The following is a 25,263-nucleotide window of genomic DNA, read 5'->3' as shown; positions in this document are numbered from 1 at the left end:
TTTTAGTCACTGGGACGTCCTTTCACTGGTATTTTTTGTAAGGCCAAATTCATGCTTATGTATGCATTAGTGTTTTGTTATGGTCAACAATTTCAGCATATACACTCCAAGTCTGAAAAATGTTTGCACACATACACACACTGTACACCTATCCTAGACTGGACACAACCTGAACAATGGCTAATAACCAAATTATTGTTCTTGCCTTGTATATGTCAATTTTCTTTCCAGCTTTGTGCAGCTATGAAGATGGCAGAAATAAAACAGTCGTTGACCTCCATAACTTTGTTCCTTGTTAATATAAAACACAATAAGTTCTTGTCTTTGGGCACATGTTGTTCCTTTTGTCTGGCATATTGGCTCCACCGACACTGGTCATCACTTCCTGTCTCGTAGAGGTCAGTATTAGGTTTACTGGTCAGCAGCAAGCTGTTGGAGCAGCAGTCTGCGGCGTTTCTCTAGCTCTCCCTCGCTGACATCGCTCTCTGTGTCATAGTCCCCCTGTAAAACATGTTTAGAGTTATAATCATAGTCCCTAAATTTCACACCAGATGTTTTACGACACACCAGGGAATACTTTAATCAGTTTTGCTTTCCACTACAGTGAGATCTCTTTATGTCCTTGTGTCCCCAAATTTACCACAGCACTTCCCCAAATTAATCATAGCACACAGCAATCTTTAATAAGTTTCTGTAATTCCAGAAACTATTTTTTTTCTGCGTCCCCTATGAAGTAAAACACAACAATCTTTAATCAGTTTCTAAATCTCCAGAATAAGATCAGTCTGTGTCCTCTATTAACCACAACACACAACAATTTTTTATTAGTTTCATAAATTTCCCACACTAAGGTCATTCTGTGTCATTCTCCTCTATAAAACACAACATACAGCAATGTTTAATCAATATCTCTAACACAATGAGATTAATAGAATCTTTCACCCCCTTGGGGGTAAGATTCTTAAGTTGCCAAACATGGGGCTTCGTCGAGTGTTTGGTAACTTAAGAATTTTCCCCTGAGGGTTGAGATTCCCCTATCTCACCCTCAAGGGGGTAAACAATTCTTTTTCTCTTACCCTGTTCACCCATTGTGTATCATATACATGTACATAATGAAATGTTGATGTTACAGGCTAAACTCGGGGTTGGCGTGACATCGATAGTTTGTTGACGCGAGTCTGTGACGTCATTGTATTGTTGATGTGACATCATACACTAGTTATGAATAAGGGAATCCCACGCCCCCCTCAACCCTATGATGAGACTAATAGAATCTCTCACCCCTTGGGGTGAAATAGGGGAATCTCAACACGAGGGGGAAGATTCTTATGTTTGGCAACTTAAGCATCTTTCCCCGAGGGTTAAGATTCCCCTATCTTACCCACAAGGGGTCGAATGATTCTTTTACTTTTACCCTGTTCTCCCAATGTGTATCATATTCACAATGTAATGATAACGTTACATGCTAAATTCAGGGTTGATGGATTGTTGACATGACATCATTGTATTGTTGAAGTGACGTCATACCATTGTTATGAATAGGGGAATCCCCCCGTCGCAACCCTAGGATGAGACAAGGATATCTCACACCGGTAAAAGTGTGGATACACCTGTCCAGGGTAAGAGAAGAGATTGTGTTGACCCTCAATAAGACACAACACAAAAGCAACCTAACTGTTTCTCTGACTTCCCCACACTGAGATCACCCTTTGTAAACATATTTCCCTTAATAAAACACCTCCTTTTTCTTTTTCTTTCTGTCTACAATGGTCTTTTTCATCAATATTTTTATAGTGTATACAAATATTTAAAAAGTTTCTGTATCTGTTCTACAGTAACAGATGAAGAGAGTTTCACCATTTCATGCAATTTCTACATTTTTTCATTTGAGATTTTCTGAAGTCAATAGTTATGCTACCAAGATATGACTTTATGTTAATAAAACTTGGTTAGTTAAGAATAACCATTTTTCTGCAATAAGATGGTTACGACAATGAAGAAATAACACACCATTTGTTTTTTAATAAAGAATCTTTAAAACCAGGTAACGGAAAAATATATCAATATTGTTAGATTGAAATAAAAACAACACTTTCAGGTTGAAAAAAATTGTGAAGTACCAAAATGACTTCAGGAAAATTCTGTAAAAAAGGTAAAATGCATGGAATATCTACTGTAGAAAAAAAACAGGTGAGGAAATATTTTTGGTCCATGGCTGTATGAAACTCATGTCTTCCAATGAATTGTATTCCCCAGTTTTAGAGGAAAATTACTACAAAATGGCACAGATTTAACCTTGTTTCTTCAAACAAAAACAATAAACTGTGTGCCAGGAAAACCATACGACAAACCCATAAAAGAGCAAACCTCACCGACCACCACAGCAAGCACAAATATAAATCTGACAAACGGGTACCAAAACACATACAACTAACAACAAAATGGGGGTTGAATCAAGCTTTGAACATTGTAGATTGATATTAATATTGACTATGAATGCCAACATGGAGTTATAATCAGTTTAATCCATCATTTTACCATTTTTATTAACTTTTATATTCAATTATGAATAATAAGATTTATAACACCAGTTGGAGTTTATTTCATATCAATTATAGCTTGTATGTTTTTTTCAAATGAGAGGTTAGGAGGGCCAATTATGCACAATTGGGTATTTGAGCAACAAGGCATATTATTCATGTTAAAATTTTGCAATTATAAGTTTACAGGGGTGGGACCAGAAACACATATATATCTAAATCTTCTTACTCCTTGAATGTACATATTTTTCTTGAGTACATGTTTCTTATCACCTGAGATTGCTTCCAACCAAAAATGGTTGATATTCATCTCATTGTTCAGAAGGGATTTCACTCAAAGCAATATGGCCAAATGACCCCTTTTAGGCTACCCCATCAACTCCCAAGGGGGTCAGCAACTTCTTCTCATCATTTTAAAACCCTGTCCAATAAAGATTTTTCAGACAAAATTTGATCAAAGTTCCTTCCACATTTCTTGCTTTGTGGTTTAAAACAAGAGGCCTAGAGGGCCTGTATCGCTCACCTGAATATGTTTAAAATAATTGGTATGAAGTAAAGATATAGCACTCCATGGTAGTACATATGAAATTTCAGAAAGATCCATCCAGTACTGAGATATAGCCAGAACAAACTTCAAACAGAGCCCAACCCTTATGCCCCTAGGGGGTCATACCCACCAATTATACAAAATTGAGACCCCCTTGGTCCAAGGATGCTCCAGACTTAATATGGATAAAATCCCTTAATCCCGATGGTCGAAGAAGGATTTTAAAGGTTTTACCTCTATTTCTCCTATTGGGCCCCACCCTTCTGCCCCCTGGGAGACCACACCCACTGCTTATACAAAGTGAGTCCCCTTGGCCCAAGGATGCTCCAGACTAAATTAGGATAAAATCCCTTAATCCCTATGGTAGAAGAGGGATTTTAAAGGTTTTACCTCTATTTCCCCTATTGGGCCCCGACTCTCTGCCTCCAGGGGGGTTAGACACACCGTTTATACAAAATTGGTTCCCCTTCACCCAATGATGCTTCATACCAAATTTGGACAAAATCCTGTCATTCATACAGAAGAAGAAAGTATTTGAAGAATTTGCTATGTTTCCCCTATTGAGCCCCTCCCTTCTGCCCCCTGTGGGGGCCAAACCTCTGTTTATACGAAATTGAGTCCCTTTTGTCCAAGGATGCTCAAGACTAAATTAGGATAAAATCCCTTAATCCATATGGTAGAAGAAGGATTATAAAGGTTTTACTTCTATTTCCCCTATTGGGCCCCGCCCCTCAAGTCCCAGTGGGGCCACACCAACCGTTTATACAAAATTGGTTCCCCTTTACCCAAGGATGTTCCACACCAAATATGGACAAAATCCTTTCATTCCTACAGAAGAAGAAGGATTTAAAAAAAAAAATTGCTATGTTTCCCCTATTGGGCCCCTGGGGGGCCAGACCCACGGTTTATACAAAATTGCTTCCCCTTCACCCAAGGATGCTTCAGACCTAATATAGAACGAATCCTTGCATTCCTACAGAAGAAGAAGGATTTTAAAGAATTTGCTATATTTCCCCTATTGGGCCCCGCCCCTTAGCCCCAAGGGGGGCCACACCCACCGTTTATACAAAATTGAGTCCCCTTGGCCCAAGGATGCTCCAGACTTAATTAGAATAAAATCCCTTAATCCCTATGGTAGAAGAAGGATTTTCAAGGTTTTACCTCTATTTCCCCTATGGGGCCCCACCCCTCAGCCCCCAGGGGGGGCCACACCCACCGTTTATACAAAATTGAGTCCCCTTGGCCTAAGGATACTCCAGACCAAATTCAGTCAAAATCTACTTGGCCGTAGGACTAGTAGCGTTTTAAAGGAAAAATTGACGGACGGATGCTGCGGTATGGCATAAGCTCACCATGGTTCTTCGGACCAGGTGAGCTAAAAACTAACAACGGACAATGCGTCATGGCATAAGCCCATGGGCCAGGTGAGATAAAACTTTGAACAGCAATGTTACAAGGGTCAGTGGAATGTATTCACTGTCAAAGTAAAGTAAAAACTGGGTCAGGGCATTTAAAGCTCATATATATATAATGGTCGACTCACTTTGATTGTGTTTTATAAATATATATATATATTGGCATTGCCGTGCAATGGGAAATATTGGTCTAAAACAAATTTCAACATTTCTGGCTGTTGGAACAAGCACAAGCACAAGCAAGGTATAAACAAAGAACTCACTGCACGCTCACATGCACCAGTTGTGTGGGGCTTCTACAGTGAAAATAGGTACTAGTGTTTAGGAATCTTAAACAAAACAGTAATCAGGTAACCTGTGCCATAATCAAGGGATTTTAGATTTTTTTTATTAAAGTGAGATTTTGAAATCCAGAATTTTAGAACATATTAATTACATTTCTAATTTTCAATATATCGAATAATGATCTGTTTAGGTTCTTCATAATGGTTACATTTTAAAATGTTTAAAATCCACCCCCCTTACATTCCCTTAAACAAAACTACCAACAACATCCCTGTTGAAACCTCCTACACTGTGTTTTATATATAAAACCTATTGATCTGTTAATCAATACTAAATAACATTTCAGTTGAGTGGGGATCTACAGTAACAGGTCACAATGAAGCCATTAAACTAAGCAGCATCACCTACAAACAAACGTAAATAACAAATTATTTTTGCTTGAATTGTATTACACAAAGGCTATCATTGGACTTTTTTCGGAGAAGGTGATCAAATTCACCTTTTTTAATATTGACCAAATTTTTGAGATTAAAGTCACATGTATGAAATCAATATCAATGACACTGGTGCAAATGCAGAACGTAGTTCCATCTCCTAGGCAGTGCTTCTAATGCTTCATTGTACTGAATGGAATTATTTTTGCTTGAGCATACAGCAACGCAATTCACTAACCTAAGATATGAAATTTTTAAATCATGGAAAATGATTTCCTTTTACACAATCCACAAACGGTTGTCGGACTGATATTCCCTGTGCAAGATCAAGTGAAATATGCCATTAGATGTCTAGTAAAGATTTCAGAAAGGCTGCATAAAGGTGAAATTTCTTTGTAAGAAGTGCAAGAGAGAAATCAGATTTAACAAAATGTACGTTCTATATTCCTCCTTATTGGCTTATCTAAAACCTAAATGACCCTTAATCCTCCTAACTTATTATCTACAAAGTATGTATGATCCATAGCTAAGCTACAACTCTTTTTGATTGTTTTAAGACAGGTTCAACCATCATGGTTGCATTATCTTGAAGCAACATGTGTAGATAGAGTATTTTATTGTCATCGTCAATATCTGTCTCTTTTGTATGCTAGATATCTAACTTACCATATTTTCTCAATATGTTTGACTTTCAGCTAATTCTAGTCCAATTTTCCCTCTATTCTCCTAACTTACCCTCGATCTATCTTTCCTCCGTTTCTTTGACTTAGAGGATTTGTAATCATTCCGATCTGCTTCACTGCCACTCGAGTCCTAAAATACAAGATGTACTCATGACACATACATAGGACTCTAACGATTGGACCATAACGTCCTTAAATGACCTTAGCTGTTAATAGGACGTTTAACAAAATAAAACCAAACCAAACCAAACCAAACCCATCAAACAATCTTACCTTATGGCAGGGAAGCTAGACTACCTCCCCTTGTCTTAACCGATTCTCAAGATTACATGTACCTCCCTTGTTTTTAATGACGGTTTGGTATCAGATTACCTCCCCTTATTTTTAGTAATTATCAGAATACCCCCTTATCTTTACTGATGGTATGGTATCAGATTATCTCCCGTTATTTCCTGAAATGATGAGTGATTATTATACTACCCCTCCTTATTTCAAGTGATGATAAGCTATCAGAATTCATCCTTATGTTTCTAATGATATGAGGCAATCTGATTACCTCCCCTTATATGCAATGACAGAAGAGTATCAGGTTACCTCTACCTCTCCTTATCTCTATTTCTTGTTAATTTTGATAACAACGATCGACACACATACACGGATGATGATGTTATTTACCATATATAGGTATAGAGAATGAAAAAGGATTCATTTATGTGTAGGAGTCATCAATGTTTTTTTAACTTAATATCTCATTCTTCTTTATTTTATTTCTTTTAATTTTAATTTTGACTTAAATGTGATTTTCTTTTACACAGGGAAATCTTATGTTCTGCATTGCTATATTGGGTTTATACTTTCAAAATAAAACAAAAAGTCTTACTCTAGTGTTACTGATACAAGGGAATTATATTTTAGGATACTTGTTACATACCTAACTACATATAAATGTCTAAAACATACCTGTCATGTGCCATGAACAACATGACCTGTTATATATGGATATAAGGTATCTATGGAAACTAGACGCACTTTAAAATGATTAAACTAATATTAAATACAAACACCTAACATACAAATATACAACAGAAATTGTTATCCAAACATATACTGTTTTAGAACATGCTCATGCATGGAAAAAGCTATTCAATGGGGGAATAGGTTGTACAGAAAACACTTTTATAGAATTAAAAAAACATTTGATTATTTTTACATTCGTAATGGCCAATCAACACAGTAGGCATGATGGCCATATTGAGATGAACTGTGAATAACTGAATATTTTGCCGAAGTTTTTCAAACAGTAATATTTTTAATAAATTAGCATCAGTAAAGTTAAAACCTGTCCTCTACCTTCATAGCAGGATCACTTGAACAATACTGGCGGTACTAATGAGGAATGTTTTACCTTGTTCTGTAATTTATCATTTTTATTTCAGAATTTAAATAGTTTCGCTTTGAATTGTACAAAAAAAAAGACTTTTTTCTATTTTGGTATTTTTATATGCGTAGACTTTATAAGTGTATGATAATAACTCAAAAGTTTGAAGTAAATTTATCAGTTACTTGTCAAAGTAATGTGCCCTGAACTAACAACTTCATAATTAAAAAAAATAAAATCCCCAACAGTCTATTAGTAGAATCAAAATGATTCAATATTACCATGTTTGTTATCATTAACCGGTTTCAAATCCTTTATGAAGTGTCAGTATGGAGAAATCACAGATGTATGAAAGTCATGCAACATCAAGAAAATACAAAGAAAATACACAAGTTACAGATAATGTGCTTTAAATAGTACAATAATGCATCAATCAAGCCACATCACAATTTTACAGCATATCATTCTAAATTTTCAGCCAAACTTTTCAACATAAATTTTATTTTTCACATTCAATACTAGACTACATGTTGAGGACGGTTTGGATGTCATTAATCAAAATATTGACCAAAATTTTAAATCTTAGAAGCATAACTACGTGGTAGACATATTTATGTCCTGTTTTGTTTTTTGATGAAATATTAATCATGGAGATTCAATAAGACCAATGCCGTTTTGGAAAGTTTAAAAAAGTAAAGTAAATTTTCCTTGTTAACAGTTTTTATTTAGGTAAAAAATATCACAAATAACACTGTCGACAATGTTTTTGTCCCTTGGATTTATATTTATTGATGTTTAATTGAACTCTTAGTTAAAGCACAACAATAAATACAAATGCAGTAGAACAGGGAATACACATGTCAATATAGTACTTACTGATCGAGACATGTGTTTCTTCTTCTTTGATTTCTTTTTGTGTCGTCTCTTTTCTCGTTCGTCTCTGTCATGGTCTAAAAAAAACAAAGACTACTATTCAGCCATCCATTCAACTCTAATACCTTCCCTCTTAAGGAACATGCTTTTCTTTAGCATCAAGTGACACATTAAGAGAGCTGTTCAATTTATTTTGGTATTTTACTTCATTTCACTGCTGGAAAGGTATGCATTTTTTCACTATAAACAAGCAATTAGGATTTATATGTGCCCCACTTTGACCATAAATGCACATATTGGAAAAACTAAGTTAAATGCAAAACCTTAATGTGGATGGAGATGCTGACAAAGTCAATGGACCATGAAAGGTAGACCGCATTCAGCATTTGATGCAAGAAGATGTACTACCTAAGATGCACCAATGGTCCAAGTACTTATACTTTTAGTGAAACTAAGTTAAATGCAAAAACTTAATGTTGACACCGCTGTCGCCGGATAAGCAACACCTTAGTCTTGCTCCCCCTACTTCGTTGCGGTGAGACAAAAATAAATTTTACATAAGTAAATTCAAATTCAAAAGATAAAAGCTAGAATGTTGCTTTTAGTTTGAGCATTATGAACTATTACAGCCCATTGGGATGGGATTTTGTTAAGGTGATTGCCTTATAAATTGTAGTCTTCATAATTTTACAAAATATTTTACCAAGCAATTAAAAGAACAAAAATATCATAATAATGCTTAACAAGAGATCCCAGAGGGATTTTGGTGCCTACCATCATACCAACTTCATTAGTTCTATGTCACTCTCATCATTTTTTCTAATCTGTTTATTTGAGTCATGTTAACAGTAAATGCACCCGACAGAACTAAAATAGAACCAATCATTGAAATATGAGAACGATCTGTTAAGTATTTCCCAGGAAATAGGGATAATATTCCTGGAATGTCAAAATACATCTTGCTTTTGCAATTAAAAAAATACATGCACAATTATGGACCAAGGAGAACCTCCATATGATATTTGAGAAACATCTGTCAAGAGAAATAGCAATAACAAAAATTAACTCTCAAAATATGATGATGATGGTGGGCTAAAAATACCAAGTAAGGAACAAAAATGAAACAGATTTTTTGTGTGTATTAGAACAATGCACATATATCAATATGAAATAAAGAGGAAAAATAGTCAATATTGACTTACCTGATTCTGATATATAGCTGGGCGACCTTGACCTTGATTCTGATCGTGACTTTTTCTTTTTCTTTGATTTATGTCGTGAGGATTGCTGTTCTTCCTCGGACTCGCTGATTGGCTGAAATGATGGACAATAAAGATTTGTATAGTGCATTCAAAAATCAGCAGAATCAACATAAGACAATGCATCACATAAGACAATGCATCATAAGACAATGCATCACATAAGATGCACATTTCTCAGCATGAGATTATCTTCACACCCTGACACATGAACTGGCTCTGGCACTCTCGTATTTACCTTATAATGAACTTTAAGAAGTAAAATGTTGCTGGACAGATATCAAAGATTTTCTAAAACAGTAATGGTGACCTTTACAGCCTAAAATACAAACTTGTTCTAGGTGTTATCATACCTGGCCAATTTTTAATGTTTAACCAAAATCTATTCAGAGAAATCAAACCACTAGAGCAATATTAGCAAAAATGTTTATGAATAACAAGTGATCTTGGAACCCTGAAACACAAATATGTTTAAGGCATTCTCATATATTACAAATAGTTTTAGTTTGATCAAAATACATTCAAAATTGAAGTTGCTAATGTGATGGACAAGAATTTTAATACAAAGTAACAGTGACCTTGACACCCTAAAACATGAACTTGTTCAAGCATTCTCATATTGACTAATACAGGAAGTGTGATCAGATCATAATGTGTTCTGAAATGAAGTCGCTAGAGTTATGACACATGTGTACAAACATATCTCTATATCCTCTCCACAACCATCTTGTGAAGGAGTTAATATTTTTGTATAAAATGTGAGCCATAACACCGTTATACTCACAGACTTGGACCTTGAGCGTGATCGTTTGTTTTTGTGTTTTTTGGACTTCTTCTTTTTGGAGTGTTGATGGTAGCATGTTTCCTCCAGAACAACAAGGAACTCTTTGTACAATCGCATCCTATCTGCCTCCAGGGTAATGGCATCATAGGCTGACTCCTTCTCAATGCGTCCTCGTACCTACACAATGCATGCAGGGGAAAGTCAACAGCTAATATTGGAGGGGAGTCAGATTTTTTTTCTAAACCCTTTCCAACTCTCACATGGGAGAGCTAGAAAATAAGGGTGGCCAACTTAGTCTGAGACTAGTGAAACATCCAGCTGGACTAGTAGTTCTAAAAACAGCTAGCCTAATTGACTAAATTTAATATTTATATATACCAATGACAAACAACATTGGGTAAGTGGAATTTGTACAAGGATTAGAATACTCGGAAACTACTAACCTGAATGACTAACAGTTTGGAAAACTAAGTTCTAGCCCTGCAAGGGTATATTTCCATAAATTCTTGACCCTTTTAATCTAAAAAAAATCTGAATTACCAAAACTTAGCTTGCGCTTATATGGATACTTCTTCTAGACCTAATAATTATAGATATTTTGCGATTTAAAACAAAATAGAGAATAAATTTGATATCTCACCTCCTCCCAGCGATTTTCAACTTCAATCGGTGGGTTCAAATTCTTCAACATGTTCTTGAAATTTCCTTCCAATTTTCGCAACTGCAGGAGATAATATAAATTATGAGGAGACACAGTAATTATATCATACTATACAATTATACATTTTCCTATGTTTATCCCCTTTTTCTCCCACAATCCACAAAAACATCCTTTTTTTTGCCTGGGAAAAGATAAACATGTCTTTACCGACTGCTACATTTACCTAGGAAAAAATAGGTCAAATTTCCTTTTGTTTTAAAAATGTCACCATTGCATCATCACTTGATACTGCAAGACCAGGGAAGTATCAACAATTGTGTCACACGTTCCACAGGCACATGATAAAAACAGTAGGAAAGTGTGGAAGAAAAATAATCAATCATTCCTGTGTGATGAAGATTGTGAAATCCCCACCTGAGGATAAGATTTTTGAAGTTAAGCACAAGACTTTTGCAGAAATACAGACATATTCTATTAATGAGTGGTATATTCTATTAAGCACAACTTTAAACATTTTAAGTGTGTGCATAAAGTGAATATTTCTTGAATATAAAATATATATATTTTTATGCTTGTCATATTATTCTGTGATTCATATTTTCGCAATCATGTATTTGCCCACGAAATTACGAAAATATCATCCCAATGGTAATCATTTATTGTGTATGAGGCATGTGGATATTGCCACTCTGCTGATCATTGCTATATTTTAAGTGATACCCATCAGACAATATGATTTACCTTCCTGGCCTCCTCCTTCAACCTTTCCCGTTCCCTCGCTTCAGCCTTTTCTATCAACTGAGAAAAACAGAACCAGCATCAGAGAAGTGTAACGGTTAAAATTACAAATTCAAACATATTTTGCAAAATTTTACAAATGAAAGTTTTTCAAATCTAACATCATCAAGTTTGAAAGATGTTAAATAAATGATGTTCAATTACATGACTTAATTATTTTTCACCAATTTTAATTCAATATGAGTAAATCAAGCAAGTAAGAAGTATTACGTAATGTTTTGGGCCATACTGCAGTCTAAGATTTGGTCAGTTATCCATATTTAGATGAATTTCCAAAGACCAAAATGAATAAGAGGTACAAATTGAATTTTTCGATGACTGCCATATGGTCCAAGTTATCATATCTGAATGTTAATATCAAAATAAAGAGTATTTTGGAATGTTAAAACAATAAACCTGTACTCAATCTTTCAAATCTACTATCTTATAATTATGTGAAACAAAATATAAGTATGTGTAATGCAGTTGAGAATCATCAGTAATTTTTCTTTTAAACATGTTAAATGACCTTTAAATGGTCGTGATAACCTTTTTACCATTTAGTTGACGTGGTCTGTAAAGATAGGCCATGAATACTGTTATGTCATCAGAGATACAAGGGAGATAACACAAAAATATCACATTATATTCTGAAAATAGTAAAGTCATATTTACAATGATATCTTCATGCAAAGTAAAGAAGACCTTTCATGATAAATGATTTTGTGTCAATAAAGTATTGATATTTCCTCAGTCTACCTACACTATTGTAAGTTAACTTGATATTTCCTGTGTCCAATCCCATAGACCGTTTATCCATGATAATGGCTGAAGCAAAATCCTCGTATGACGTTGATACCTCCACCAAAAATCCCCGGTCACGCAATATTTCTTTGACAACCTTCTTCTCATCGTGGAATCTGGCTTTGAGATCTTCAACATAGAACTTGAAAAGATCCAGAGGTGTAGATCCTGGTTGTCCAAGCATGTTGGTAAAACGGACATCCTGGCTGATGACTGGGTACAGGTCCATCCAAAGAGACATGGAGTTTAGTTTGGCTTGTTCATGGAGTTCGTCCAACAAGACCTGAAAACTCATCAAAAACATTAATATTATCATTTTCTATTTTGTCTTTAGTTCATACAAGTTTTATTTTGTTTAAATCTGTAATTGGCTCTTTTCAATCAAAATTTACAACGATTCAACAAGACCTTACCAGAAATCCTTCCCTGTTTTTGCGTTGCTGGCGTTTAACCCGTCGCCTTTCTCTCTCCTTTTCGTCGTCAAATTCCTGCTCCAACATGCGGATGTGGTCCTCAAAACACACCAGGGCATCCTCCTTGTCCATGTCTGTTGACAAATAGTTAGTTTCACTTATGATCATAGAATAAATGGTCTGTATTTGTACATAAATGACAAGACAATATCCAACGTAAGGTTAAAAAGCTTAATACATGTTTCAGTTTGTTCCCCTTTTCATTTGATACAAGATCATATGGCATAATGTTAACTACTAAAATTACCTCCAGTTTTTAAAAAGTTTTATCTGACAATATTCTGTTTAGCTGCAGAAAATATCAATTTAAATACTGAATTCTCATTTAAGTATTCCAAAAACTATACCATTTTATTGTTTGTGTGCAATCCACACAAAACATCTCATTAGGCCAAAAAAATATATGATTACTTGGTTCTCAGGCCCGCGCGCATTTCATTTTAGGGCACCGCATTGCCGATTTTAATGTGAAAGTAATAAAAAAAAAATGTGAATGCGCCAGCCGCCGTCTTTAAAAAAATCCGGAAAATTGGTCTGCATGTCGTTTTTACTCGTTAGTCACCCAAGTCCCGAAAATGTTTGAATAAAGATAAGGATTGATATACAGGCAAGCGTTAAAATGATTATGTCTTATTAGTCTTGTGTACAAATGGCGCTCATTTCGGTACAAATAAGGAATGGGGGGTTCGTGGTTCCTGTCTGGGACATCGTGAGGGGATTTTCGGAGGCTTGCTCTATGACGGGTCTCTACACAACTATAAAAAGACAAGGTAATGCCAACAATGAACGTTTTACAAACTACACAATAAAACAAAAATCACTCTCGTCTCGTTTTTGCCATGTAAAATGAAAAAAATGAAAAAAAAACTGCCGCATCTCTTTTGAAAAAAATTGGCCTGAGAACAAAGTAATTAATTTTATTTGGCCTAAGCTGTTTTTCAGAAATATACCATGTACCAGGAAATGTTTGCTGCATTTTTATTTTCACTTTTTTTTGGCCGATGTAATGAGGGCAAACTTATCATTACAGCAAACATTCGTAAACTGCATACTATGCATAGCAGTCAAATGTCAAGTGCCAAACTAACACTGGGGAATATGATTTTCCTAACGAAGGGCAAAAGTTTGGCTGGGTGACAATTTCCTGGTATACAGGAAGTAAAACTAGGCTTATTTCCACAGGTATACATACTGTGTAGGTCTGGGTCCTCTGTGAAGCGTGGGTTGTCCAGTAACATCTGTTGGGCCTCTGACCAGGTTGTACAGTAAGTAAGACTGGGCATACTGTCCAGGATCTCAGCAAACACCTTCGTGTTACGCTTGCGTAGTGCCTTCGATTCTTCCTGTAATTCAATTATAGCTTTATTTTCCAACAAATTATGGAGGAGATATTCTCAAAGATTATATTTTAATCAAATTTACTAAGTTTGAAATGATGAAGATATTCTCAAACAAAGATTTTATCTTTTATCAAATTTACTTAATTTGAAATGAAGATAATTGTCTAAAGTTATTCCTTCTATTATGACTTTGTACCTTTTCTTTCTTAGCCAACATATGAGTTACATCATCAAACAGCTCCCGGCGGTCACGGTCATGTACTACCTTCCAAACCTCCTCCCCTCCAAACATGTCATCTGCCTTCCTGTGGAGTACAGAAACAGCACCTCAGGGTTCACATAAAGTCATTTCAGTAGTCAACAAAAAGAAAAGTCACTGCAGTATTCACAGAGAAAGCACTTCAGCAGATACACACAGGATCACTGCAGTATTCAGAGAAAGCTCTGAAGTAGTCTCATTCAAAAGTGATTTTGGTATTCACCACAAGAGAAGTCATCTTATTATTCTCCCTAAAGGAAAATCATCATGGTATACACAAGTCACCTAATTATTCAACTAGAAAAAGGTCAAAACAGTATACACAAGGAAAACATTTCAGCAGTATTCACACAAACAAAAGCCATTTCAATCTTCACATGAAGAGAAGTCAACACAGAGTATTGGCATATATCATCACTTCAATCGTATACATGTCTAAGATAAAGGACATGAGGATCAATTTAATTTGTTGTTATTTTTGGCAAAACTAAAGAAGTGTGGTTAACTCTTGTAAAGGTAAAACAGAAGTGTATTGTGGATGTACCTAAGGCTACAGCAGACACATAAATCATCAAAATCATCGTTTACCTCTATGAAAGCCTTACATGCTTACCAATACTTTATGCCAGAGTTCATTTTATCACTGTGCAATAAAAATTGTTCCAAGTCTTCCTTGGCTTGTTTAGCTCGTAATCGCTGCTCTTCCTGGAATGACGCAAAATAAATCAAATTAACAAACACAAAGTATAAATTTGTTTTTGAAAAGTTGTCTTTTGAATATTTCCCATTTTGGGCTAACAATTCTTGATTGCATTGTCCATTTTACCATTATACAGCTTACTTTTACATGGTATTTCAACTGTGATGGACAGAATTAACATGGAGTGTAAAAGAATTTCACCATAAAAAGGTGAATATTATGCAGAGAAAAAATACACACAGCATCAAGTAACCTTAACCAACTATTCAAGGAATTTTTCGAAGTTACATCTAAGATAATGATATAATGACATCACTTGATAGAGACCTTTTCTTCCTTGACTCTCTGTGTTTTGTACTCGTTGAAGGCCTGTTTGCGCTCGTTGAGTTGCTTGAGGGCACCATAACGAGGGTCATTGACGATAACCTTCATGGCCTGCTCCCACGAGGCAGTAGACGACACAGACTGTAATTACAGAAACTTATAGAATCAACACACAAATCAATGCATCACCTTATGATAATCTGCCTTTCCTCAAAAACCAAAAAATTTAAATGAACATTAAAACTTTTTTCTGAGTACGGTAAATGCAAAATGTATCATGGATGAGGAATACTGTAGACATAAAGTCAATGATTATTATTTTTGCAGGACAAGAATATAATCAATCAAACAAATACATTTTTTAATATTTTTCTAAGGGTTCCCCACCTTTTCCCTCAGCAATGCCTTGAATGCCTCCATGGCTTCCTTTCTGCTCTTAAACACCATTGGAACCACTTCCTTTTTGGGTGGTTTTTCATCCTCACTCTCATCTTCACTGTCCACCTTGTCTACTTTCTCTTGAGGTGCCACTACAGTGGCTGCACCAGAGGGAGGAGGAAGCTCTATAGACGCCAGTGTAGCTTCCATGGCAGCTTGAATAGCTGAGGAGGGCTTGGAGGGCTGTGCAGGTAGAGTTATCCCTGCTGGTGGAACAGCTGTGACAGGCGGGGTGGCTGTCCTGGAGGTGTCACCCATTACTTTTTTTCTATGGATAGAGGATACAACAGATTATACAAAGAGGTGTCTTCTTGTGAAGGAAATTGAACAACTCGGAACATTCAAATGGGCCGACTATTTCTCTGAATAATTATGTCAACATAAGTGAGTTTGTGTGACAGAACACTAATGGTTTCTAGAAGGCTTCTGTCATACTGTTCTTTGTTCTATTTTACATACAAGCAGGTAACTTAATGTAGACACTTAATGCTTTCACAAAGACTTGTTCAAACATTAACAAAATCTATCCATTTAAGACCCTGTATTGTGGTCTGGAAGAAGTTGCCCTGAATGCTGGCAGGCAAACTTACAAAAAATGCTGTTAAACCCGCTTGATGTCATTACCAATGGGGACTGGTATGAAAAATCAACAAAGGAGTTTCTAGTAAACCAAATAGTTCTTCAGAATAAAAATAAAAATATACTTACTTTGCTTCACCTTTAACAATTTCTGAAGAAAAACATCAAATACTTCACAATAACAATATGTATAAACACATAATCAAGTGAAAGGAGTGAAATAGTATACACCTGCGCCATGCCGAACTGATCTACTTAAAATTCTTCTGAAGTGTTTTTGTTTTAAACTATATGAAAATATGGCAATGTTACAAGAAGAATCATGCTATGTAATACATTTGTATGTTTTGTAAACAATTAGAAAAATCCTCGTTTATAAGAACCAGCAGGCTTTCCATTATTTGATTTATTTAACAGCCATTTTGTGAGTATTCTTTCCACTAGAGCAACCACTGACCTTCAAGTTCCTCTAGGTCCTTTGGCTTTGTCCACTTGGACTCCTTAGTGAGGGCATTGTGGTAGTACACCTTCCCTGTGTCTGACTTGTACTCCTTCCAGGGACACTGTGACAGTTGTAACTGTCAAATTAAATGTAAGGGTTAAAATATTGAAAAAGTCTGAAATCAGTGCGACATAACTTTGAAGGCTACTCACAAGATCAACCTTATTTACCAGAGGATTCACAATCATTCATATCTATAATCATCAGTATTGAAGGGTTTTAATCACATTAAGATAAAGAATTATGATCTAAAGAGCCTTACTATTAAACAGAGAATTAAAATATCAACCCTTCCACCACTGTATACCAAAATGGACTCATCCATATCAATGCATGGTAGTCTACTGAAGTTACATAGGGGTGAAAGGTTAACAAGCAAGAATAACAAATAAATATTACATATTATTTAACAATATGATGAATGTTTCACAAATGTTTTAATTTAAAGCTCAGATTATTACCTCTGCCTTGGTTTTTATGTCGTCTGGCTTCTCCCAGCTCGACTGTTTGGTGATATTGTTGTAGTAGTAAGTCCTGCCATCGGGTGCCTTGTGCTCAGTCCACAACGGCTTCTGTAACCAATGTAAACATACACAGATTCACATTTACCATACCAGTAACACTTTCTATATTATGTTCAAGAAAACTAACACTGTGATTAATAAACTATTTTTTTCCCCATTTGTTTTTGTTAATCTTTTAAATCTTTCAATTACAATCTGATGTGAACAACTTAATGACAAATAATATTTTGAAGTCAATGTTTAAGCTACAAATTAAACTAACCATATTTTGTTCCACCTTCATTTTCTAGCATTTTGTGTGAAATTTGTAACCTAGTAAGATATACATATATCCAAACATTTCTTTATCAGATACTGTACTGTTATATTGATTACAATAGTTACATTACAGGACTTGAAAACAAAGGCAGACTGATTGTCTGTGACTAGTGGCTCTCCAAACTACTCCTCCCACTGACTAGTGGCTCTCCAAACTACTCACCCCACTGACTAGTCAAGTTTTTATATTACTTACCATGTTGAATAATACTGGGTTAGTGCATATGGACTAATAAAGTTGAAAACTACTAGCCCAACAGACTACTGGCTTTCAAATTGAATTTCTAGCCCTAAATTACATTGGTTTTATTTATCATTTAAATTTATGATTGTTGAGTAATAATACCTCATTTGAAAATAAACTTTGTAATACAAATGTGTTGCAATATCCAGTTAAATGTATCAATATATTACCAGATCTGTTTTCTTATCTTAATTCTACTAGCAATCTTTACCTTATCTGGTTTGCCATCAACAAGTATTGGGGAATTAGAAGCAGAACCGGAGTGAGCCAGGTTGGAAATTTGAGGGTTTGGTCCTGCAAAGAGTCAAATAAAATCAACTGTAAGAAATCATTATAACTATGAATGAGAACAAGTTAAGACAATAGTTACTGTATAGTTATCTTTCATGGAAGTAAAAATCAGGTAATATATATCCAGGAGTAAAACATATTTTATTAGTATGCTTGTTTGATGCTAAGGACAACCAGGAAAATATCATTTTCATGTGAAATATTATATGGACAAGTGAATTCCTGAAACCTTCTTGTCCCAGATCTCAGGCAATCACTTTAATAATTTTGATACACCTTCTCAGTTATCAGATTGAATATTTGTATACCAGTATACGTAGACAATGGACTTTCTACTAAGATACATTTAATTATAAATATGTATAACAATTAAAGTAGCTCCATACACATATATATTTTATTTGTATCTTAAAATGAAATTTTCTCAAGAGTACCAAGTTAACTGAATAATGTTTATTAAAACATGTGAAATGTAATTCTTGTTCAGATTTTAATGATACAATTCTAACTGGCATTATATGTGACATTCTTAGATTAAAAAGTATTTTATTCAAAAACCAACACAATTAAATACATACAAGGTCAGTTGGACTGAACAACAAACTTACCAGGAGGAAACATGGGGGGCATAGCCCCAGACATCGGAGGAAGACTGGGAGGAAACCTTGGGGGAGGAATATTGCCTGCTGGAGGAAAACCTAGGAAAAATTTACAGTTATTGATAATTTATGAAAACAGCAATTGTCACAAACCTATTAAGTTGAAATTGTCTATAAGTAATCCACTTCTAATAAGACTTAGGTTACATTCACGTATCTCGGTTGAAACGGTACAGGTGGTGCAGAAATATTCCATGATAAACCAACGCACTTGGACCGTTCTATAATATAAGCAGAGCTAAATGCACAGTTTCGGAGAATAAATAACAATGTGCACAGTTTCGGAGAATAAATAACAATGTGCACAGTTTCGGAGAATAAATAACAATTTATCAAGAATATTATGCCCTTCTTTCATGGGTCCACTGAATTACATACATGTAACGTATCTTAAAAACTACATGTGGCTTGAAATTGTTTTAAAAAGAAATAACGCAAACTAGCAATAGTCAGCATTTTAGTTTCGGTCAGGTACGTCTGGACCCCTCAATCTATGAGTGCCAAATTTTCATGAGGTCAGTCTTGGTTCAGATCTGTGCCTGTCGTTTTCGTTACAGGTTCAACCGGATACGCAAATGTAGCCTTACAGGGCTCACCCTGGACCTAAAATATCAGTAGCCAAAAAAGTAGCCATATTTGAATTTCAGTAGCCAATATTTTTTCTAAACAGTGGCCATACTTTCTCGGCCTCCAACCGTTACGGATAGGCCCTCCATTAAAATCATTAAATATTTAATATTTTTTGAAGTGCAATACTATTCAATATGATGATTAAGGAGTACTCTGTTAATTTTTTTTTTTTGTTATACATCATGTATAAATAATTTAATTCATAATGTGATATCTTTTTAATCCTTTCAGATTATATGGCTGTAATTTTAAGAAAATATGATTTAAATTAAAATGCTGAAATTTCCACCAGGACTTTTTTTTTTCAAAAGAGACTTTTTCAGACTTTATCTCATTTCTCGACACAGGAGTTGTGAAAAAATCTAGGATGAAAGTTTAAATTTTAAGATATTTTTCGCCTTTAATTCTGTGCCTTCAATCAAAAAATAAAACTAATAAAATCCAAATAAAAAGTAGTGATGCAATATTGATAATTATTTTTCCGTAATTCATGTTTTATGTAAAAAAATATATATAAATATATTTAAAAAGATCACACATTTCAAATGTAAATGGCAGTAGAACACATTTTAAAGGAAAAGGACGAATTTATAACGGTATTGACCAACCCTTCGAAATAAATCGGGAGCATATCACTTCGCGCAACTTGGCCATTCCCGTGCAGTCGATTGGCACCTATTACAAGCGACCGTCGAAGTAATTCTGAACGGTTTGCTGTTCTAAAAACCGCATAACTGTGACGCTAAATAATTTTTCCGATCACTTGAAATTCTAAAAAGTCTAACCACGAAGGTACACAGTCAGATACGATATAGGGCCTATCGTTTGAAGTGATCAGAAAGGCCCCGAAAATTGCCACTTCGGCATGGTGTTTCAAGGCGATACTTATACTTTCTAATCAAGCATATCGGACGTATTTATGCTTTCTACGGTACTGGAAAAGGTAAATGAATACCATGTACACTAATCTAAATATACTGAACCTATAAATTTGTTGGATGCAGTGTTTGAACGAGTTTATCAGATCGACTAACGGCGCCGTCAAATGTACGTGTGCGAGACCACCTATGTGTGACTCGCTTATCAGACTGTTTTCTCAACGTCAATGGGTCATCCAATTAACTTGACCCCACTGTCCATTATTGTACAAGAATTATAACACATTTTGCCACCTAAAGCTTGATAATTGACTTTACAACTTAGACAAAAGCGTTAATTATAACTCGCTGTCGTACGGCGCGTGCTGATCTGTGACGGCCCTGATTATGTTTACGCAATCAGTGTCAGCCATAATACACACGTGAGCTCGAGTAGACGGATCGTTTTCTGGGACAAAGATACAGAGTTTCCCCATTTAAAAAATTTAGTAGTCAATTTAGTAGCCACATCGAATTTTTAGTAGCCAGTAAAAAATTAAAGTAGCCAATGGCTACTTTGGCTACCGACAGCGTGAGCCCTGCCTTACAATGAATATCTAGCATACAGCAGAAACCTATTTCATTTAGTAACAGCTTAAACTGGTACAAAAAACAAACTATAACCACTTTACAATCAGCTTGTTATATGTTGTGATAACTGCTTTGCTTTACATTTGTTCCCGTTCTCAGACAATATCTACACAGTTGTCAAGTCTATTTTGGACAGAGACTCTTGATATTTCATCCCCCTTTTTTTAATGTTGAAATAATCACTAATTCCTTACAGTTACACCTTGCTTTACGGTCTAAATTCAATAAAGGAGGAAATTTGAAAAATACATACACTAAAGACATCTTCAGTCTTAAGGCAAATTTTTGAACAATCTTTATAATCTACTTACCTCCTGGTGGTATACCAGGTGGCATCATTGGAGGAGGGTTCATCTCTGGTCCCCCCATCGGGGGCGGTATAAATCCTGGTGGCATCTAAATAGTAAGTAGAGAAGTCCATGTCATCAAGCGGTTAACCAAGTATATATACAAGTATATTTACATTTGCGCTGCAACCCAAGATATGAACATTGCCAGCATTTGAGTATGAAAGCGAAAACTCTCGTGACGTAACACGTGGTTTACTTATGACGTCATTGGTTAACCTGTTCAATGAGAGTCTTGTCGCTTCGGATAACATGGAGAAGTCTTTGCATCAAACACTCAAACAATTATGGTTAATTATTGGCGCCAACTTTATTTAAATAGGGCTGTCCCGCCAATGTCGTTTAAAGGACGACGCATTTACAAAACACAGTTAATAAATTAAACAATTGTTCTATAGTAAAAATGTAATTATAAGGATTGAACGACATTTTTAAAAATTTCTTGCTGGTATGAACGCAAATCGATTACATCCATATTAAACATGAAGCCTGTTAGCAATATGGATGTTACCAATTCCATTCGTATACCAGCATGAAGATTACAAAAACGCCGTTCAATCCATCTATATATATACAGCAAACAAATGCAAGATATCAGGTCTCTGATGATATGAGAATATAACATGTAAGACATTGGAGCAACTTTAACAGTTATCAGAAATCTGTTCACTGTGTTCATGAAATATCTTTGGTGTTAACATCAAATAGGGCATCATAATCCTGAGTATACCCCAAATTCCAATGGTGGGGGTAGACATTCTACATTGCAATATATCGTGATATACTCTTGGCATATTGTGACAACCCTACTATATACTAGATTGAACAAATCATTTTAACTGTTTAATGCTAAAAATAATGTGTTTCAATCCAATGTTTTGCTCCAAAATCACTACGCCTTGTCCCCCAGACCATTTCGCCCCGACATTTTTTCAAATAGACAAAATTTTCAGTTCATTTTGCCCCAGGTATGGCACAACCATATCGCTCCAAAAGCTGTTTTGCCTCCTAAAGCTATATCACCCCAAAGTTCTTTATTGACCCCACAGTTAGGTCTTGTCATTTTTTGGGTATCCAGACCTAAGACTTATTGAAATTTTAGCACCAGTTTTTTTTTCTCTACTTGCCTATTTTTCAAAATTCATAATTGGAAAATACCTTTATTCAATATTCATTTGTACAGTTGTCTGTCAACAGAACGAACCCCGATTTTAAATGATCACTTACACCATAGGGAGGCCTCATCATTGGATTGGGCGGTCCGCCTGGTCCAGGCCCTGTATTATTGTTGGCCTAAAAACAAGAAGGAAAGAATAATACTTAGAACCGGTCCTCCTTAAAAGCGTCTTCAACCGACAACAAGCGTCTTCAAGTGACAACAAGCGTCGCCAGACAAAATCTTTTAAAATACCGAATAAAGTAAGCGACATCAGAAGATATGTTGTTAATATGACTATAATACACCTCTGTACCAAATTTCAGCTCGATATTCGATAAAATGACCGAGTTATGATGAATTGAATTTTTACGATCGCGGCGTGGCACATGTGTGTATTCGCATGTAAAGTGAAGAAAGCGTCGCCAGATAATATCGTTACAATTACTCGCTAAAGTAAGCGACATCAGAAGATATTTTATTAGTTAGACTTTTAATGATATACATTCCAAATTTCAGCTCGATATTTGAAAAAAGGACCGAGTTATGATTAATTGATTTTTACGATCGGCGGCGTGGCATAAGTGTGTGATTAGAACTCTACAGATCGTAAATCGTCTTCAGACTATATCTCAAAAATTAATCGATAAAGTAAGCGACATCAGAAGATATGTTGTTAATATGACTATAATACACCTCTGGACCAAATTTCGTGGCACATGTGTGTATTCGCATGTAAAGTGAAGAAAATTTCACATCTTGAATCCCGTCCTGCGGGCACACAAGTGTTGTGAAAGCGTAAAAAAGTTCTTCTTTTAGCGTAATTGTCAGCAGGTAACTAAGTTACAACTTTTGTTGTTTAACAGGACTGTGAGCTTCTGTGCGATTCACGCGAACACGTTTTCGCGTCCCTGGTTTTTTGGCGATTGCTGCGGTTTTAGGTATTGTTAACATACCATTCGTAGATGTTAAAAAGTCTGTTTTCTTCCACACATGCTTTAGAACTTGTCAACTTTGCGCGCTTTATCAAACGTTGACAATTCCCGCCAGTCCCCTAGAAATTTGATGATGTGATTCATCGATTCGCAATTGTTGTTTTTCCAACCTTTTGGAATTGCAGCATTGCGCAATCTCGATTCAATCACCCTGCGCTTAATCGTTGGTAAAATCTTTTCTGACCAATATCTTCCTAAGCGTGTTCCATATGACTCATCAATCTTTTGTGCAATGGTATTGAATTCTTTTATTGAATCACAATTCAATAAACCATCTTCACCAAAGATTGATGACATGATCGGGGCCTTGTCTTTATCAGTCATGCCAATTTTAACTGACAAATGTCTCGAAACGTTTTCCTGTATGTGTCGTGTACAGAAAGTAAGCGTGGCATCGGGGAAGCTGGTTTCTATGGCCTTAACTAAAGCTTTCTCCTCGTCAGACCCTATAACGAGGTCACACAGGTCAAAGTCAAGAATCGTACAACACACGAATACATGTTTCATTAAAAAAAATCAAAACTCAATTCTGAATTCGAGAAATTTAAATTAAAACAAATCACGTTATATACGTATAAGTATTTTTTTTATATTCAGACCACAATGACCTGTCGTGTTGACCTCCGATTAGCATAACTGATAACATGTGGATCGATATTGGTCCAGGGCTGGATTACTGGACGATGTCCTGTTCTTTGGTAAAGGGGGAGCTACGTCTATATCACTAATACATAGTGATGTATTCAAGAAGTTCATGTCAAGTTTCAGGGCCACCATCTTTCTCAAAAAGACCTGAGAAACTCGAAAATTACGCATCCCCCTTCCACTATATTATTCATAATAAAAAAAACACCACATTGTTAACTGTATTCTTAATGGGTTACAGTTAAAATCTAAATTGTTCAATAAATACAATAATGTTATTCTTGACACAGCTGATTAAAGGTGTATCAATGTTTATATAGCAATATATTCTAACTGTCTTCACCTATGTCAGAGACGTATAACACATACACGTCTCTGCCTATGCGAAGCCCTACGTACACAAATGTGGCATGGCGTATAGCTTAATATCTGTACATCGTATGAATTAAATTCACGATAACTCAATCATCTTTCAACAAAACAAATTAAAATTAGGTATATAGTTGTTTCATAGTCATAAGAATAACATATCTCATGATGTCGCTTACTTTATCAATTGTTTTCAGAGGTAAAGTCTGAAGACGCTTCTTGATCTGTACAGTTTTATTAACACACGTGTGCCAAGCCGACGATAGTAAAATAATAAATTCACGATAACTCGGTAATTTATTCAAATTTGGTATAAAGGTGTATCATAGTTATATGAATAACATATCTTCTGATGTCGCTTACTTAATCGATTAATTTTAGAGATATGTTCTGAAGATGCTTCTTCATGTGTTGAGTTCTATTCACACACGTGTGCCACACCGCCGATCGCAATAATAAATTAATCATAACTCGGTCCTTTTTTCAAATATCGAGCTGAAATTTGGAATATATATCAATAAA

General features: G+C 35.4%; 1 protein-coding gene across 3 annotated transcripts; it reads right to left on the bottom strand.

Annotated features, from left to right (window-relative positions):
• LOC110442058 (pre-mRNA-processing factor 40 homolog B-like) lies at window positions 1–22,865 on the bottom strand. 3 transcript variants are annotated; one of them, XM_021485483.1, is made up of 22 exons: window positions 22,804–22,865; window positions 21,541–21,625; window positions 19,041–19,130; window positions 18,353–18,435; window positions 17,517–17,627; window positions 17,011–17,131; window positions 16,683–16,704; window positions 15,924–16,242; window positions 15,540–15,677; window positions 15,126–15,217; window positions 14,450–14,558; window positions 14,106–14,256; window positions 12,854–12,987; window positions 12,400–12,723; window positions 11,601–11,657; window positions 10,839–10,919; window positions 10,199–10,375; window positions 9,358–9,469; window positions 8,159–8,232; window positions 5,957–6,034; window positions 4,766–4,798; window positions 1–501 (listed from the first exon to the last, which is right to left on the bottom strand). In XM_021485483.1, exons 1-22 carry the CDS (start codon window positions 22,822–22,824, stop codon window positions 412–414), a joined length of 2,502 nt encoding a protein of 833 aa, XP_021341158.1. In that variant the 5' UTR covers window positions 22,825–22,865; the 3' UTR covers window positions 1–411. The 3 variants fall into 3 exon arrangements, with proteins under 3 accessions (XP_021341158.1, XP_021341159.1, XP_021341160.1); XM_021485484.1 differs by lacking the exon at window positions 4,766–4,798; XM_021485485.1 differs by lacking the exons at window positions 4,766–4,798; window positions 5,957–6,034.
• Window positions 22,866–25,263: the final 2,398 nt, after the last annotated feature.

Source organism: Mizuhopecten yessoensis, unplaced genomic scaffold (assembly GCF_002113885.1).
Source record: "Mizuhopecten yessoensis strain PY_sf001 unplaced genomic scaffold, ASM211388v2 scaffold716199, whole genome shotgun sequence".
Lineage (NCBI taxonomy): Eukaryota > Metazoa > Mollusca > Bivalvia > Pectinida > Pectinidae > Mizuhopecten > Mizuhopecten yessoensis.
The sequence above is the reverse complement of the archived record's forward strand: the minus strand, read 5'-3'. Positions and strand labels throughout refer to the sequence as shown.